The following is a 15,245-nucleotide window of genomic DNA, read 5'->3' on the forward strand; positions in this document are numbered from 1 at the left end:
TACAGCTTCATAATTTTGTCCCATGTTTAAAAATCGGCTAATTTTTTTAGAAACTATTCAAAGTCTGGCCTTCTCACAGTAAAAAGGAGAGGCTTCCATAAGACAGACAGTAGTCATCAGTCAAAACGTTCTATATATATATATATACCAAGTTAAACATCTTGACGTCTTTCTGAAATAAAAAACAAATTGTCCCGGAATTGTTACTTCATGCCTGAACACTTCTCTTTACACAGGCGACCCAGACAGAATGGAGTGAGCCCAGGTCCTTCTATAACCTGACCTCTAGACAAATGTGTTTGGCTTCTTCAAACATCATCCATTTTTTTCTCTCTTTTTTTCTCCTTTTTTTTGGACCTCAGTTGCATGCAAGGCTGCTTCAAACATCATCCAATCTTCTCTGTCTATGTCGGACCGGGAACAAACTCGTCGGCATGGGACTGATACAATAACGGCTGTCAAAGATGAGTATGGAAGACTACCAAGGTTTTGTAGATCAGTAAAGGTGCTACCATCCAATGCCCGTCGCAGATACAGACAAATGAGGATCATTATCTCCAGCCAATCCCTGTCAAAGCTACAGACAAATGAGGTCATTATATCTTCTTACCATGGCAAGATTTGCTGCAGCACCAGACGTCTTTGTGAGCAGTGTCTGAAGTCTACAGCATTGACCACTGAGGACGTTAAAGGTGGTCTTTAATTGAGGCCGAAGTCGACTTCGCGAAGTTGTTTTTACCGAAAACTTTGTGCTAAAGCTTCGTGCGGCAAGCTTGGTGAAGTCTTATTACCGAAAACTCAGTGCTAAAGCTTCGTGCGGCCAGCTTGGTGAAGTCTTGTTACCGAAAACTTTGTGCTAAAGCTTCGTGCGGCAAGCTTGGTGAAGTATACTTCGCGCAGTCGACTTCGCCCACTTAAGGACAGGCTTAAATCTCACTTTATTTTATTTCATTTTATTTCATTTCATGTACCAACGGCGTCAAGACAAAGATAAACGATAACGGTGGTCCTTTCTGTTCTAATCGTTTTTCAAAACTTTGTTTAAACGTTTTTGAAAGAGCAAAAAGTTGCCAAAGCTACAAGGATGTTTAACCCTGCAACCACCCACCCCCACCCCCACCCCACATTTATTCTATAATGACGTCCTCACTGACGCTGGATTAGACTTTTGTTTTCATCGGTTTCCGATTCAATTTCTAGTTTAGTATCATTCATCAGTTTCAAATCCGATGTTCTTGTCTGTATTATATACTAGATGATTACCCGCTTCGCCGGGTACCGGCTTCGCCGGGAAGAAGTAGAGCCGAATACCAGGCTGCGGCGCACGAAGGAAAGGAGATAAACGCGCAAAACACTGGAGACCTTCTAAAAATAGTAACGTGCAGTGACCTTCTAAAAATAGTAACGTAGTAACGGGACTATGGATTGACGCCACACGGACGAAGGGAGATAATCGCGGCTGAAAACACTGGAGAAGATAAGAAAGAGTTACTGGTAGTGGATCCAGACCAAAAAAAAACCAAAATCGGTTGAGCGCGCACAGCGCTGCGCGCTGAGAGCACGTGTTGAAATATCTCATCGATGAGGTTGTGCCCGGGGTGTAGCTGAATACGGTGTCCAAATTTGAAAAAGATCCACCGAGAACTTTGGCCGTGCATCGCGAACAGACAGACAGACAGACAGACAGACACTAGTCGTATAGATGCATCAAACTACAGGGTAATAGTTCAACACAGCCCCCTCTCCCGGCTCCCCATTCACATAAATTATTTCTTACGTTCACACGGAAGTGAAATCAGATTTTTTTTTTTAACTCAAATGAATTGTCACTGTCATACATATATTGACATACAGGATGCATGTAATAATAATGCACGATGACCTACATAACACAGCTCGAGGTCACAGGCAGAACAGCGGAAATCCCCGCCTGGCCACAATGGCACGAGGAAGACATGTTGAACTGCACAGGGTAACCCCTTCACATGTCATGTGGTGGTGCATGTACTAGGAAAACTTGCAGTACACTGCAGTACCCCTGCGGTAAGCGCAGTCGGGTCCACTGCAGGCTACACTGTGCATGTTTTGCAATATATATCATTTCTTCTAAAGGCAAAAGGATCGTGTTTTGAAGGAGAGTCTTGGCACTACGATGTTATCAAACTGAGTGTCTAAGACCGCATCGAGGGTCGGCCTGCTCGAATTAGAAGGGGGCTAGTTTGGAAGGCCTGCGGACATTCAGATTCAGGACTACTGACGTACCATTTCCCCATCAGGTCAGTGAACCACCACGCAAGGACCATGTTTAGAGGTGGGGTTCCGCGTCCACATTGGGGTTCAGTTACTGGTGGTTTATAGTAGCAGTGATGGCGTTACTCGTTTTCCAGATCGGCATATGCGTTTTGGAAATTTGAATTCTCACTCCCATGAAGACCGGTGAACATGTCAAGGCAAGTAGTCAAACCGCGTCAACGAACACAGGATCGTCCATTGCGGGTACAAGTGGTCAAACCGCGTCAAAGAACACAGGATCGTCCATTGCCGGTACAAGTGGTCAAACCGCGTCAAAGAACACAGGATCGTCCATTGTCGGTACAAGTGGTCAAATTCGACCACATCGGCCAAAGTGGATTACACCTATGCTCTCAGTGCACTGGCCCAACGTCAACAGTGTGGACATGCCGAGCTCAAAGTGAGGTCTCTACTGAGCATTTCTCCCTAACCGATACTCCATGCAGACTCCGGTCCGGAAAGTGTTAAACTCATCATATCGCCAGTATCTCAGTCCTATCGCTTCCTGTGGCGCCGGCTCTCGACTGAAAGAGCCCCGAAACTCAATTCGTCATGCGATACTATTTAAGTCGTGGAATGTCAGTCTGCACCTTGTGAATGTAGATGGTAATGACTTGTGCAGCGCGGATTGGAATGTTTCAATATGAAAAAATAAACAAAAATAAAAATAAATTAAGGTGTGGAGATAAATTGCCCCTGAACAAAAATAGCCCAGCCAATGATGATTCTGCTGAAAAAGAAGAAGAAACAAGTCGCGTAAGGCGAAATTACTACATTTAGTCAAGCTGTGGAACTCACAGAATGAAACTGAACGTAGTCCGCCGCTAGTGCAAAAGGCAGTGAAAGTGACGAGCCTGTTTGGCGCGGCAGCGATTGCGCTGTGCTTCATAGCACGCTTTACTGTACCTCTCTTCGTTTTAACTTTCTGAGCGTGTTTTTAATCCAAACATATCATATCTATATGTTTTTGGAATCAGGAACCGACAAGGAATAAGATGAAATAGTTTTTGAATCGATTTCGGACATTTAAATTTGATCATAATTTTTATATTTTTAATTTTCAGAGCTTGTTTTTAATCCAAATATAACATATCTATATGTTTTTGGAATTAGAAAATGACGAAGAATAAGATGAAATTGTTTTTGGATCGTTTAATAATAAAAATAATTTTAATTACAAGTTTCCGATTTTTAATGACCAAACTCACTCATTAGTTTTTAAGCCACCCAGCTGAAATGCAATACCAAACCCCGGCCTTCGTCGAAGATTGCTTTGCCAAAATTTCAATCAATTTAATTGAAAAATGAGGGTGTGACAGTGCCGCCTCAACTTTTACAAAAAGCCGGATATGACGTCATCAAAGGTATTTATCGAAAAAATGAAAAAAACGTCCGGGGATATCATACCCAGGAACTCTCATGTCAAATTTCATAAAGATCGGCCCAGTAGTTTAGTCTGAATCGCTCTACACACACACACACACAGACAGACAGACAGACAGACAGACAGACAGACAGACAGACACACAGACAGACAGACACACACACACACACACACACACACACACACACACACACACTCACACACACACACACATACACCACGACCCTCGTCTCGATTCCCCCCTCTATGTTAAAACATTTAGTCAAAACTTGACTAAATGTAAAAAGAAATGAAGAAGTTGAGAATGTAGAGAAACTCGATAACGACAGCACTGTATGACCCACTCCACTTCCTACGCCTCTCTCACTCCCAGCTTCCTCCTTGCTTGTTTTCCTTCTGCCTGCACCTAAGCTGATTCAATTAACATTAAAGGTACCTTTCTTCACTTGTAAACCATCCTGTAAACCATTGTGCAAGCCATCATGTAAACCATCATCTAAATCAACCATCATGTAAACCAGTGTGTAGACCATCATGTAAACCAGTGTGTAGACCATCATGTAAACCAGTGTGTAGACCATCATGTAAACCATCATCTAAATCATTAACCATCCTGTAAAGCAGTGTGTACACCATCATATAAACCATCACTGATCCAATGATTGCCTGGCCAGCATCTTGCAAGCCAGTTTCGTCGACAAATTTGAGATAAGTTATTTATCTGTATCATAAGTGTGTGTTTGAGTCGACGTTTTGTAAATGTAACGTTTTGTTTTGTCATAAATTAAACGTTTCAATAACCTACAATTCTTGTACCATTCTTGGCTGTACATACTTCGCATCAGTGACTGTTTATTTGACGTCGGTTACTTTCAAAGCTGCAGTCGGCACACACTGCTGTTTTTCGTTAGTAATGATTTTCGAGACCACAACTTAAAATCATGATATACATTTGCACCAGACGGGTAGAGTGGTCTTTGATCTATTAATAGAATCGAAGAGAAATCATTCTGGCCGGCAAGTCGCATGCCAAAGGGAATCCAAGATCGAAGGCAGGAACCCAAAGGGTACGAGCGTTTAACACATACCATTCACATGAATACCGAAGGAAAATGAGCTCACATGGACCTCAGGACATCAAATGCAAAGTAAAATAATAGTTCACAGGGGTCTCAGGCCATCAAATGCGAATAAAAAGTCTACCAATTTTAGCCCTGAGCCACGCAGGTCAAACGGTCAAGCATTTACCAGCATTTGAGCAACGTATGTCATTTCCACGACTGTCAAAGACGTTCCAATAGACATAACTTCTTTGTCCAGTACGCGATAAGATATAAAAAGAGCTCAAGGCATCCATTCAGTTCAACTCACACACTCGGGGCTCCCTGCAATTTTGTACTCATAAAAATGTATGAAGCAAAGATTTTACATGTACTATGCGTAGCTACTGACTCAAAGCTAGCTGCTCACGACCACCTCCCGCCGCTTCCCGCGCAAAGTCACATTCAGGAGAAGAACTGTATTTGGGTACGAGGGTTCCGATTTTACGATCACTCTTTTCGGGTTAGATCCTGCTGCTGATAGCGGAATATGGACCCCGCAAACACTTGCTGAGAGTGGAACATGGATTCCACCAACAGTCTCTGGGGGTGCGGAATGATGACAAGAATGCCAATCATGCCAGATAAGAATACCAATCATGCCAGACAAGAATGCAAACCATGCCAGACGGGGGAGTATGAATCGTCGTCCAAACCGATGTGTTTTGGGGGCGTTGCCGAGGTCGGCGAACGAAAGTTAGGGGCGAAGGCTGCGCCCATGATGCTGTAAATGGGGTTTGAAGGGTATACTAGTGAAGTAGCAATTTTGAAGAAGTTTTCCGGTGAATGTAACCAGTCCAAGGGACATTCACTGCAGTGTATTTTAAACACATCTGCAATGATAAACTAGGAAATGTCCCATCATTTAAAGAAAATAATGTTGCTGTCTGTCCTTTTGCCTCCCTGGCTGCCCAGCTATCTGTATCGCTTCCTCGCCTCCACTCCTCCTGTTCTTTCTTTTTTGATTTGGTGTTCAACGTCGTTTTCAACCACGAAGGGTTATTTCGCCACGGGGAAAGGGGAAAGATGGGATAGAGCCACTTGTCAATTGTTTCTTGTTAACAAAAGCACTAATCAAAAATTTGCTCCAGGGGCTTGCAACGTAGTACAATATATTACCTTACTGGGAGAATGCAAGTTTCCAGTACAAAGGACTTAACATTTCTTACATACTGCTTGACTAAAATCTTTACAAAAATTGACTATATTCTATACAAGAAACACTTAACAAGGGTAAAAGGAGAAACAGAATCCGTTAGTCGCCTCTTACGACATGCTGGGGAGCATCGGGTAAATTCTTCCCCCTAACCCGTGGGGGGGGGGGGGGAAGGGGGGAGGGGGGGAGGCACTCCTCCTCTCCCTCTGCAGTCATCAAAATGCACGCGTGTTTCAATGTACTCTCTCTCTCTGTCTCAAACATCCCCCATACCACACACATAACACACACACCCTATCTTTTCTAACAAATTCAAACATCATTAACTGTCTGCTGTGTGTTGATTATTTCTCTCCCCGTGGAACGTACGCAAGACTTTTTCAATTAACTAGTTATTAATGATTCAACAGTCAAGATTTACTGGGGTACCTGCTTTTCAGTCAAGTTTTTTAATGTTTGATTTAAAAAAAAAACTTTGGGCGGGGATGTAGCTCAGTCGGTAGCGCGCTGGACTTGTATCCAGTTGGCCGCTGTCAGCGTGAGTTCGTCCCCACGTTCGGCGAGAGATTTATTTCTCAGAGTCAACTTTGTGTGCAGACTCCCCTCGGTGTCCGAACACCCCCGTGTGTACAGGCAAGCACAAGACCAAGTGCGCACGAAAAAGATCCTGTAATCAATGTCAGAGTTCGGTGGGTTGTAGAAACACGAAAATACCCAGCATGCTTCCTCCAAAAGCGGCGTATGGCTGTCTAAATGGCGGGGTAAAAACGGTCATACACGTAAAAGCCGTGGGAGTTTCAGCCCATGAACGAACAAACAAACAAACAAAACTTTTTGTTTTTGTTTCCTGCAAATCATTATTTCCCCTGTCTCTCCGCAAAATGTACTGCTTTTCGTGTAATCCTCGTCTATTTCTATTCAAACGACTTAATTTAGTGCTTGGCACGAAACCGGCTGCTTCTAGGGCGGTCTAAGTTTTTCTTTTTTTTTCATCTTTTTTTGTGGTGATCATTGTTCAATTCAAACGTCTGTCGTTTTTGCCATTAAGAGGAGTGAAAAAATATAGACAAAAGAAAAAAAGGAAAAAAATAAAACCAATAAAACCCAACTACAAGAAAGACACCTACCGTCTTAACCTTTTAATCTTCACTCTAAAAAATAAATCTGATTGTGTTTGGCACCAGTTGATACCCTTCTGGCCGGGCAAAATCATCAATCAAGGAGCTCTTTTTTCCTCTATTCCCCACTGTCTCTCGAACGAACACAGAGCTTTAGTGTCCTTAGCTTTTTTTCTATAACATCATTCAGGAGAGCCAGATATGTCCAGGATGCTTTAAAATAAGCTAATTATTTGAACCAAAAAATCCTTCAATAAAATAAGTATAGGTTACAACACGAGTGGTTTTTTATATGGCTTGTATTTCAGTCAAGACCCAGCGGATGAATATCATCGGGAGACACGAGCCTCTGGCGAGTGGCTCTCGATTGATATTCCCGCTGGGTCTTGACTGAAATACAAGCCATATAAAAAACCACGAGTGTTGTAATCTGTATATCCCATTCTACCATCAAACACAAAGTGTAGACTACTAGCGGCACTGTTGCGATCTGTGGAGAGTGAAACAGTGGTGCCAGCGAGACTTGGCCCTTTTGCAACCTTAAACTAAGTGACCGTCGCTGAAAAAAATAAAACGAATGAGTGCATCGATAAGTACGCGGTAACACTACTTTCAGACCATTTAAAAGCTTTAAGTAAAGGTTCATAAGTTGCAAGAAAGTAATGAAGTCGTATAGAAATCAATTTAGTTGAAGCGCACAATTCTTTTGTTTTGCGTTTCAGGTCGGCAGAACGGGCGAAACCGGGTTGGCACCCATTTGGCTTACTCGATTCAGAATCGATTCCACGTTGTTTTTCTCGAACGTATTATTATACAATCAGGCTTATTGACAGAGAAGCAAATTTTAGGGAACAAATATGTAGGTTTAGATTTAACCATTTGCTCCCTATTTGAAATGTATCTACGTGATAAACGTGTTTTGCGAGTGTGTTTGAATGGATGAACCTAAACTGGTATGGGTGTGAGGAAAACGGGACAAAGTTCGTGAAGTCGCGAATTGCTGACACCAAGTCTGTCACCGCCGATTGATTGCATTTTGAAGGAATATGACTGGATTACGGAAAAATGCACACATGTTAAGTTTTTGGATACCTTCATCGCCAATGTGGACTTACTGCAGAGCCAGGCAAAAGAGTAGACTTGCTCGCAAAATACGTGAAACAGCCGATGTTTGATACGAAGCGAAGCCACCCCAAACCATGCAGTAAGGACGCTTCTCGGTCCCGCTACGCATGACACCAGACCAGTGTTGTTGCTTTGAGTTTGACTAACAAACTCGAAACTGTCATTTAAAACATGAGCCAAATGTGTATTGATTGTGTGATTAGTCTATGTGACAGGGCTTCTATTATCTGTGCTCCCTAGCTTCTGTCAGTTCCCACACCGACACTGTTGACAGACCTGTGTGACAGACTCTCACAATCAGTCGTCTGCTTCGATGCAAGGGAGGGTACTCGGTTTTTTGTTTTGGTTTGTAGCCATGGGCATTGTGATAGTGTTCGACTGTTCAAACTAGTGTTATGCACGGGTTAATAAAACTGCGGATAGAACTCTTTAGCAGCAAAGCAATTAAGAGTGTATTACAATCTATTTGTTTGGCGCAAGGTCAAAGGTCGGGAGGAAAGTAGTTCTTTGCCCAAATCGGAATCTGCACTATCATATATTTTTTGGAGTCCATGATGTATTTATTGAGCTATAAAAATACAACATATATACCCATACTGAAGTAACAGAGACAAAGAAGGGAGGTCATGGGATATAAAGAAATACATTTTTTTCAACATCCTCCAACTAAGGACCTTACAGCGTTCGCGTTTAGAAATAAGCTAATTACTTGTGCCAGGAAAAAACACACAAGATAAATAAGTACACAAATTGAATACGAAAACCGTTCTCATTGTCAACATGCTGAATTAACGCTGTAACACCGCTCATCTCAACAAGGGCATATCCTCCCCGTGAACTACTCAGAACATGAAACGCGTACCTACATGCTCCCACGTGGAGTCTGGGTGAGTGGGTGGGTGGTCGGATACAAGGCAGGTAGGAGGACTCAACCACCACCCCCACCCCCACCCCCAACCTGTGTCATGAGTATGTGGTAGAAACGAGAGAAAAAATGAGATCGTCCATCATCAACTCTGAAGCAGGTCGGTGAACCTATCGTGTGTGTTTTCACTCGTCAGATCCAAAGCAGTGGTGCTGAGAGACGACTTACGTGAGGCTTCAATGATGGAAATAACTGAGAGATGATGAACACTAACACTGCATGGGGTGTATGTAAGCTTGCGGTGGGTCTCTCACGGTGTGCCAAACGTTGCCAAAGATTGCGGCTGATCTGTCCATGCCATTAGAAACCCAGAGTGCAGGTGATCTGTGAATACTTGTTACCGTTTCAGTCATGTTACTACCCCAAGAAGATCCCAAAGTCGGTGTTCTGGAATCGGAATGTTTACCCGCACCGAGACACAGAATTACAGGCAGAAAACACAACCACCTCACACAGCCCACCACCACCAATACCACATTCACACTATTTGCAGAGAGAGGGAAGGAGAAGGCCAAGAAGGTGTTCCTGTGCTGTCAGGCAGGCAGGCATCATCCAGACCGCAAAGAAGTCCTCTACTGACCCTGGGCTGAGTTGCAGGAAGCAACACTGGGTGCCACCCAACCGGGTGACGAGCCAGCCGAAGGGTCTGATTGGTTGCTGTTGAAAATTGTTGTGATTTCAACCAATCAGACCCCGCGGATGTCTCCTAGCCAGTTGGGCGGACCCAATTTCGCTCCGTGCACCTCAGTCCTGGCTTCCATGAAGAGCTCGATCTCGTTGAACATCCACAGGCAATGGGTTTGAACTAGACCTGTTGCGGCATGCCCTTCACCTCACGACGTGTATCGGTCTAGCTCCGTTCACTTCTTTCACCTTCAAGGTCACTTGGGAGCACACGGAACACAGCAGCGCTGTGACTCAGGGTCGACTGTCTCCGGTGTCTTTCAATGACAATGTTGTCTCCAGGTGTTTGCCACGCCCGTCCCCTCGGCTTCAACACTGGCCAATGTACGTCTGCAGAAGGGGTCTATGTTGACCAAAAGTGGGTGCATTCCCTGTAGGTGCACTTCCTGTTGGCGTTTTTGCCGTATGCAGGGAATGCACCCGGACTCTTTTCCTAAACGGTTCGGCGATCTCGCTGAGAGTCACGTGATGTAACATTTTAAACATCAGTAATTTATTTTTATTTTTTTCCATCTTTTTTATTTTTGAATGGAGCGTCGATTCAGTGTTGCAAGCTTAAATGAAGAAATTAGAAAACCTATCAAGTCCTCATGTCGAACCGCATTTTGGATGTCACAACGCTGAGATGAATCACGCGCTTGGCGCGAGATTGAGCAGTATCGTGCTTTCCAACAGGAAATGCATCCGTATACAGGAAATGCGCCCACGGGAAATGCATCCGCTTTTGGTCGACATTAAACCCCTTCTACTGTACTTCTTTCGCTACCCATGGGCGCCGTTGGCGACCTGCCTCCATGAAGAATGGGTTTGGAGAACACGGTGAAGTCATGGCGAGTACCATGGTAAAACCAGGTCAATCAGTCCTGGAGAATTGACATGTCAACAATTTATAACACGGAGACTATCGTGTGAAATGAGAAAGGAAACATAACTTGCATCGGTCTTGCCAAGCTATATCGGTTGACGTGACATTAAAAGGCAACTACAACCAACTACGACAACTGACAGTTGATAGAAGAAATTTGTGTGAGCGCATTTGATTGAACTGAAATGGGGCTGGATTGGACACACCCTCAGGAAACCAAAATCTAGCATCACCTGCCAGATTCTCACTTGGTACCCGCAGGGGAAAGAGAGGAAGGCCAAGAAACAGAGGCAGAACTGAAGACGTAGGGCAACAGCTGGACAGAGGCAGAAAGAACAGCCCACAGCAAGAGTGCGATGGAGAAACGTCGTCAACGGACTCTGCTCCGCTGGGGGCAAGGGGCATAAGTAAGTAAGTAAGTAAGTAAGTAAGGCCTGGCGCTCACCTATGTAACTTCAGCAGGACAGACGACGCACTGCAGATTATCCCAGCCCACTACACGTTGCGTGAAAAGAAAACAGTCCAAGTACTCGTCATAATCCCCATCGCAGCATCAATAATATGCAGTGCGTCGTCTGTGCCGCTGACTCTGCGCAGGTACATTCTGTCCATAAGTAAGTAAGTAAGTAAGTAAGTAAGTAAGTAAGTATTTGGGTGAACAGTTAGACAATACAGTGGTACCTCCCTTTAACGACCCCTCAATATTACGACCCATTTTTCTGTGACGGATTATTTTTCCTTCTATTTCTTGGTATTTAGTACCTCTGTATTACGCCCCCATCTCCAATACGACCGACCATTAGTGGACTTTTACAAAAATTAACAAATTATTATGTACTTACTTGCAGACCATGGTGTCGTTATGATCTTTCTCTGCCGCCAGGAGCGCTGCGTTGGGCTGACGACATGTCTCCTGTATCAGGAGCAGCTCCTCACCCTCGCACTGTATTGACGCCACCTCTGAAACACACAGACAGGTACATACTCGATAAGAAGTTTGCTTTACCAGACAATATATCATCATCATCATCATCATCATCATCATCATCATCATCATCATCATCATCATCTTCTTTTTCTTCGTCTTCTTCGTTCATGGGCTGAAACTCTCACGTTCACTCATGTTTTTGCACGAGTGGGTTTTTAGGTAACAAAACACACACCCACACCCACACACACACACACACACACACACACACACACACACACACACACACACACACACATTGGTTCATCAAGTATATGATGACATGTTTAATAACCCTAAAGAAGATTCTTGGCTCACATTCATTAAAAGTTCACTTTCAAGACTTGGCTTTAATCATGTTTGGCAAAATCAATCTACTTTTGATACGAGAAAGTTACAATTTGCCATACAAATGAAATTACAAAGTGAATACATACGTTTTTGGAATAAAGCTAAATCAAAAGGAAGTGCAAGATTAAGATTCTATTCAAATATATGTGATACATATGAAATTCAGTCATATCTGACAATGATAGAAAATCGAAATCACAGGACAGCTTTAAGTCGATTAAGAACCAGTAGTCACAATCTAAAAATAGAAACTGGAAGACATCATAACATCCAAAGAGAAAATCGTTTGTGTATGATATGTAACATTGTTGAAGATGAATATCATCTTCTGGATGAATGCGTAAAATTCCATGAAAGTAGAGAAAAGTTTAAAAAAGACGTGACTAATATTGATGTAGATTATCTTAATTATAAACCAAGTGAAATATTTATGGACAAAGATGTTCAAATATGTCTCGGAAGGTTTGTCGCAGAATGCTTTAGAATTCATAGCAATGTGTCAATAACCTTTTTGGTTTGAGGACAATAAACATTTGTTCTTGTTCTTGTTCTTGTTCACACACACACACACACACAAACACACACACACACACATACACACATGACAGTATAGGCATATCATGTTAAACCACGGAAAGCCAAGTATCAAAGAGTAGAGAAATATCGACTCTACAGAAAAGCACCTAACAGTACAGAAATATCAAAATACTGAAAAAGTAAGTTCATGTTATGAGATATCTGAAAACCAGAGTGATTCAGTCGTGACTGACACTGAAACAAACATCCCAAACAGTGAGTCATTTACTGCACATCGTGATAAAAAAAAACCTAAAAAAAACCAAGCAGACTTATATTGACATCACGGTTAGCCTTCACTCCGCGATGAAAGTTGAGAATCACGGAAAACGGGCGCACCATCTGTTCGGGGTTATGAAACAGTACACGAATCGATGAAAGTTTAAAGCCCTTGAACGTCACAGCTGTTGAAGATGTGGCGCAAGTCTATAAACGCAGTACTAAAAGTTTAATTTTAAATAAACTCCCTTTCCCGAGTATATGACACTGATAGCATCCACATATCTGTCCACCCTTTCGTCGTCGTCGTCATCATCCTCATCGTCATCATCATCATCCTCCTCCTCATCCTCCTCCTCTCTATGTCTCTGTCTGTCTGTCTGTCGCAAGCATTCTATACATACTCAAAATAAACAGCCCGGCTGCTTTTGGCGTACATTGGGATTTTTTTTCTTCTAAAGTAGGCTACTTTTGCAGATTGGAATGGGTGCCTGTGACGAAATTAATGCAACAGAAAAAGTCAGGCGGTTGATGGATGGCAAATTTTGGATTGTAAGGATGTTCTAATTTCATGTAAGAGATCTACGATTCACAAAAAGGTCTCTGATTCACTAAATGGTCTATGATCCACTAAAATTAATGGTCTCATTGCAACGATTTAAATGTCACATCTGTTCAAGATGATGCTCACGTAAGTATATATCCAGACTCTATAAACGCACGAATAACAGACAAGTTACAACTCTTAGATGTACACTCACTATATCACTGCATCATCCACTTATCCAGTCAACGAAGTTGGGTAGAATTTACTAGTTTTCTTCGGCATATTTTCCAAAATGGTCATTTTAAGTTTAAGCATTTTTTGGAAGTTTCTAGGTCCTCATCGACACCTTTCCCCCACCGGCACCTCTACCGGCAAAGGTTTGGGCGACTTGAAATAAGTTTAGGTGTTTCATCGACCACCGGCGTCAAACAACAACCTTGATTCAAAGTCGTAGTGAAATTAAGGACTACCTTGTACGGATCAGACGCCGAAGATATAAAACAGAACTAATTTATCATTTAAAAAAAAAAGAATAATAATTTTAAAACTTTTAATTTAATTTTTAATTTTTAGGAGAACAGAGAAAAGACCAACGCACGACAATACCTTTTCCTCTTTACACACACATTTCTGGTACGAAAACAAAGCTGATTTAGTATTATTGTTTGACAAAAAAAAAATTAACAACCATCAACTACCCAAAAGTGAACTCGGTTTCATACAAGAAGAAGAAGAGAAGATCGACCGAATGATTCTTGTTGTGGTGGTTATAGGCCTACTTTGAACCCGGAAGGTTATTCAGGACCAGTTCATATTTTGTTTTTATTTTCAAGAAGAAAAAGGATTAGAAGAAAAATACAGCTGTTCAAGAACTCGATTATACAATCGCTTAAATCATTCCTAACTTCAACACAAACAGTATCCCTGGGTCTCAGCACCATAATAAATCAACGGTTTCTCACCTGTTAAAACAGTCAGCATCAAAGCAGCGCAGAAAACCTGCGCTACGCTCGCGTAGCGGCACAATCGCTGGCACATCAAGGCAACACTGACGCAATGTACTCGATTCGCTGCCACCTCTAACCCAAGACACAAACACACACTCACTGAACGAAGCGATTCACAACAAACCCTTCCGCGTGTTCGTGCAGTCTATATAGACTAGAGTCGATATCTCTGTGGCAGTGTCCTGTCTGACGGTGCAGTCACTGTTCCTGTTTTAGAACCGAAACTGACTTAATGTTACGGTCATATGCTAAAATTAGAACACAGTGGAATTCACAATGACTGTGGTTCTCTGTGAAAAGAACACTGACTCACTGGTGCATCAACTGATAAAAGGGAAATATTTTGATAAAACGCTTTCAGGTCTACGCCGTTGCATGCCGCGGCAGAATCTGATGTTTTGAACTCTCCTCTCGTCGCAGGGTGAAATTAAGCTACGCAAGCTCCAATCCGCCCACGTCGCATTCTGATCATTTGCGAGGCTGATATATCATCCGGAAACTTGAAGAAGAATTGATATCGCACCCCCACGAGCTGCAATAAATTCCTATATACACCCCGTCAAATAACTCGGTGGAAAGACTTGGTTGTAAAGCGGAAGAATTACTACGATTATGTCTGCGAATGACGGTCAGTTTCTTTGGGTGTATGTAGATCAGCTTCGTGAATATGCAGACAGGAGAAGACTGAGAAACAGGCGCGAGAAACAACTTTAAGAACTTTATTACTTATACAGTCTTTATCACTGCTCATGATCATTTATCCTATCATACTCATAAGGCAAAGATTTCGTTATAAAGTTAAATAATTCCAACTCAAAGATACACATGAACAGGAAACTGATCAAAACTAGTCGCCAATTGGCAACATTCATAAACAAGAAAGACAAAAAACATGAACAAAAAAAGCTTGCATCAACGAACAATGCTTC

The 15,245-nt window shown here is 42.5% G+C and overlaps 1 protein-coding gene across 2 annotated transcripts in view; it reads right to left on the reverse strand.

Moving 5' to 3' along the window:
• Nucleotides 1-15,245, reverse strand: part of LOC138970969 (uncharacterized) — a 148,856-nt gene that overhangs the window by 9,083 nt on the left and 124,528 nt on the right. Inside the window, exons 1-2 of one of the 2 annotated variants that reach the window (XM_070343555.1) lie at nucleotides 14,272-14,920; nucleotides 11,492-11,609 (exon numbers count right to left, since the gene is read on the reverse strand). In XM_070343555.1, the coding sequence (XP_070199656.1) occupies nucleotides 11,492-11,609; nucleotides 14,272-14,347 (194 nt within the window). In that variant the 5' untranslated portion in view covers nucleotides 14,348-14,920. Of the gene's footprint in view, nucleotides 1-11,491; nucleotides 11,610-14,271; nucleotides 14,921-15,245 lie in introns of those variants that run through there. The other variant, XM_070343557.1, reaches the window with a different exon arrangement.

This window comes from Littorina saxatilis, linkage group LG7 (genome assembly GCF_037325665.1).
Source record: "Littorina saxatilis isolate snail1 linkage group LG7, US_GU_Lsax_2.0, whole genome shotgun sequence".
Taxonomy (NCBI): Eukaryota; Metazoa; Mollusca; class Gastropoda; order Littorinimorpha; family Littorinidae; genus Littorina; species Littorina saxatilis.